General features: G+C 66.5%; 1 protein-coding gene across 1 annotated transcript; it reads right to left on the reverse strand.

Moving 5' to 3' along the window:
* Window positions 1-6: 6 nt before the first annotated feature.
* Window positions 7-552, reverse strand: EMIHUDRAFT_124569 (exosome complex exonuclease; the record flags this gene model as incomplete). Its single annotated transcript, XM_005764883.1, has 2 exons — window positions 7-106; window positions 210-552. Coding segments are annotated over 2 exons (443 nt in total), but the record flags the coding sequence as incomplete, so codon positions are not given.
* Between the last annotated feature and the right edge of the window lie 981 nt (window positions 553-1,533).

Here is a 1,533-nt window from a genome sequence, read left to right on the forward strand (position 1 = left end):
GCGTACCACGCCGTCGCGACGCGAATGGCGCGGTCGTTGCGGTCGTTTGGAGATTCGCCGGGCTCGCGCTGCGTGTACGTCTCGCGGTGGAACTCGTTGGAGAAGACTGCGGGTGGGAAATGCGGTGGTGGCGGCGGTGAGCGGCAGCGGTGACGCGGGCTGCTGGTGTCGCGTGTGCACAGCGTGGGGGCGAGGGCCAGAGGACGCACCGATGAACCGGCGCGACGCGTCGTCGATGAGCGCGCGCAGCCGCTTGTGCACGCTCACCTTGTTGTGTCGGACCTCGTCAACGACCGTCTGCAGCACGATGACGTCGCGCACACTGGCCCTCTCGAGCAGGTCAATCTGGTGCAGCACCACGTTCGTGTCAAGCACGATGTAGGTGCTGCCCAGGAGCCGCGGCTCGAGCGAGAGGTCATCGAGGTGCGGCGAGCCTGTCGGAAGGTCGTCGCGGAGGTAGAGCTGCCTCACAAAGGTGCGGACCTGGCCGCGGCGCGTCCGCTTGACGAAGACGCGGTTCACGGCTCCGAGGGACTGGCCGACCGAGGACATTGGGGAAGCCTGGGGCGGCAGGCTGAGGCAGGCGCGAGGCGGGCTGAGGCAGGCGCGAGGCAGGCTGGAGTTGATGCTTCGAAAGAAACAGCCCGCCGGCTCGGTCTGCTGCTAGGGGAAACCCAGCGAGGGCGCTCACTTAATTGATTAATTCACTCATTAATTCCTTAATTGCGTACCGTATTCCGGGTAATCTTAATTATTAATCATCGGGCGGGGCGCGGCGCGGCGGCTGCGCGAGGCGGCGGCGCGGCGCGGCGGCGGGCGGCGCGGGGCGGGGCGGCGCGACCATCTGCAGTTACCGGGCCTCTGGTCATTGGAGAGCAGCAATGGTTGTGCCGCCCTCGACTCACGGGGCTGCCTTCCATCCGCCGCTGCTCAGGCCGGGGGAGGGGGGGAAACCTCCTGTTCCTCGCGGAACGGGAGCGGGCCCCTCCTTGCCCGGTCTGCGAAGCAGGGCGGTGGTCGTGCCATCTTGGCTTCACAATGAGCACGCCGCAATCGTCGCCGGCGCGCGACACGTTTCCGTTGGCGGGACTGTCCTGGTCGAGAGTGTGTGCCGCTGAGGCGGGACCACTCGGGGACAGTGCTGACGGGACGCGGCTCGAAGGGCGTGGCTCCGCAGCGCGGCTGGCACTCGTCGCAGAGGCCTCACCTTCGAAAAGTCGGGCATGGCTCCACCCGCAACTTTGTCGCTAACACGCGCGCACCGCCGAGCCTGCGGCGGGCGCGCTGCGGCCGCACGTCTACTTCGTCATAGTGCCACGACGTGCGGCCTAGATTTAGCCCACGCGCCTCTGCTCGCAAACACTCACCCATTGAATTGTCACTGCCCGTGAGTGCGAGATAGGGCTAGCCGCAGGCAGCTAGCCCGTGAGGAGCGCGTCCATAGACACCTCACTAGACCCCACATACGGTCTCGTCCGTGCCTTGCCGGCCGGTGAGATTGCTAGAGGTGGAGCAGACTGCTCTAGCCTCACA

The sequence above is a fragment of the Emiliania huxleyi genome (genome assembly GCF_000372725.1).
Source record: "Emiliania huxleyi CCMP1516 unplaced genomic scaffold EMIHUscaffold_5761, whole genome shotgun sequence".
NCBI classification, from domain to species: domain Eukaryota; phylum Haptophyta; order Isochrysidales; family Noelaerhabdaceae; genus Emiliania; species Emiliania huxleyi.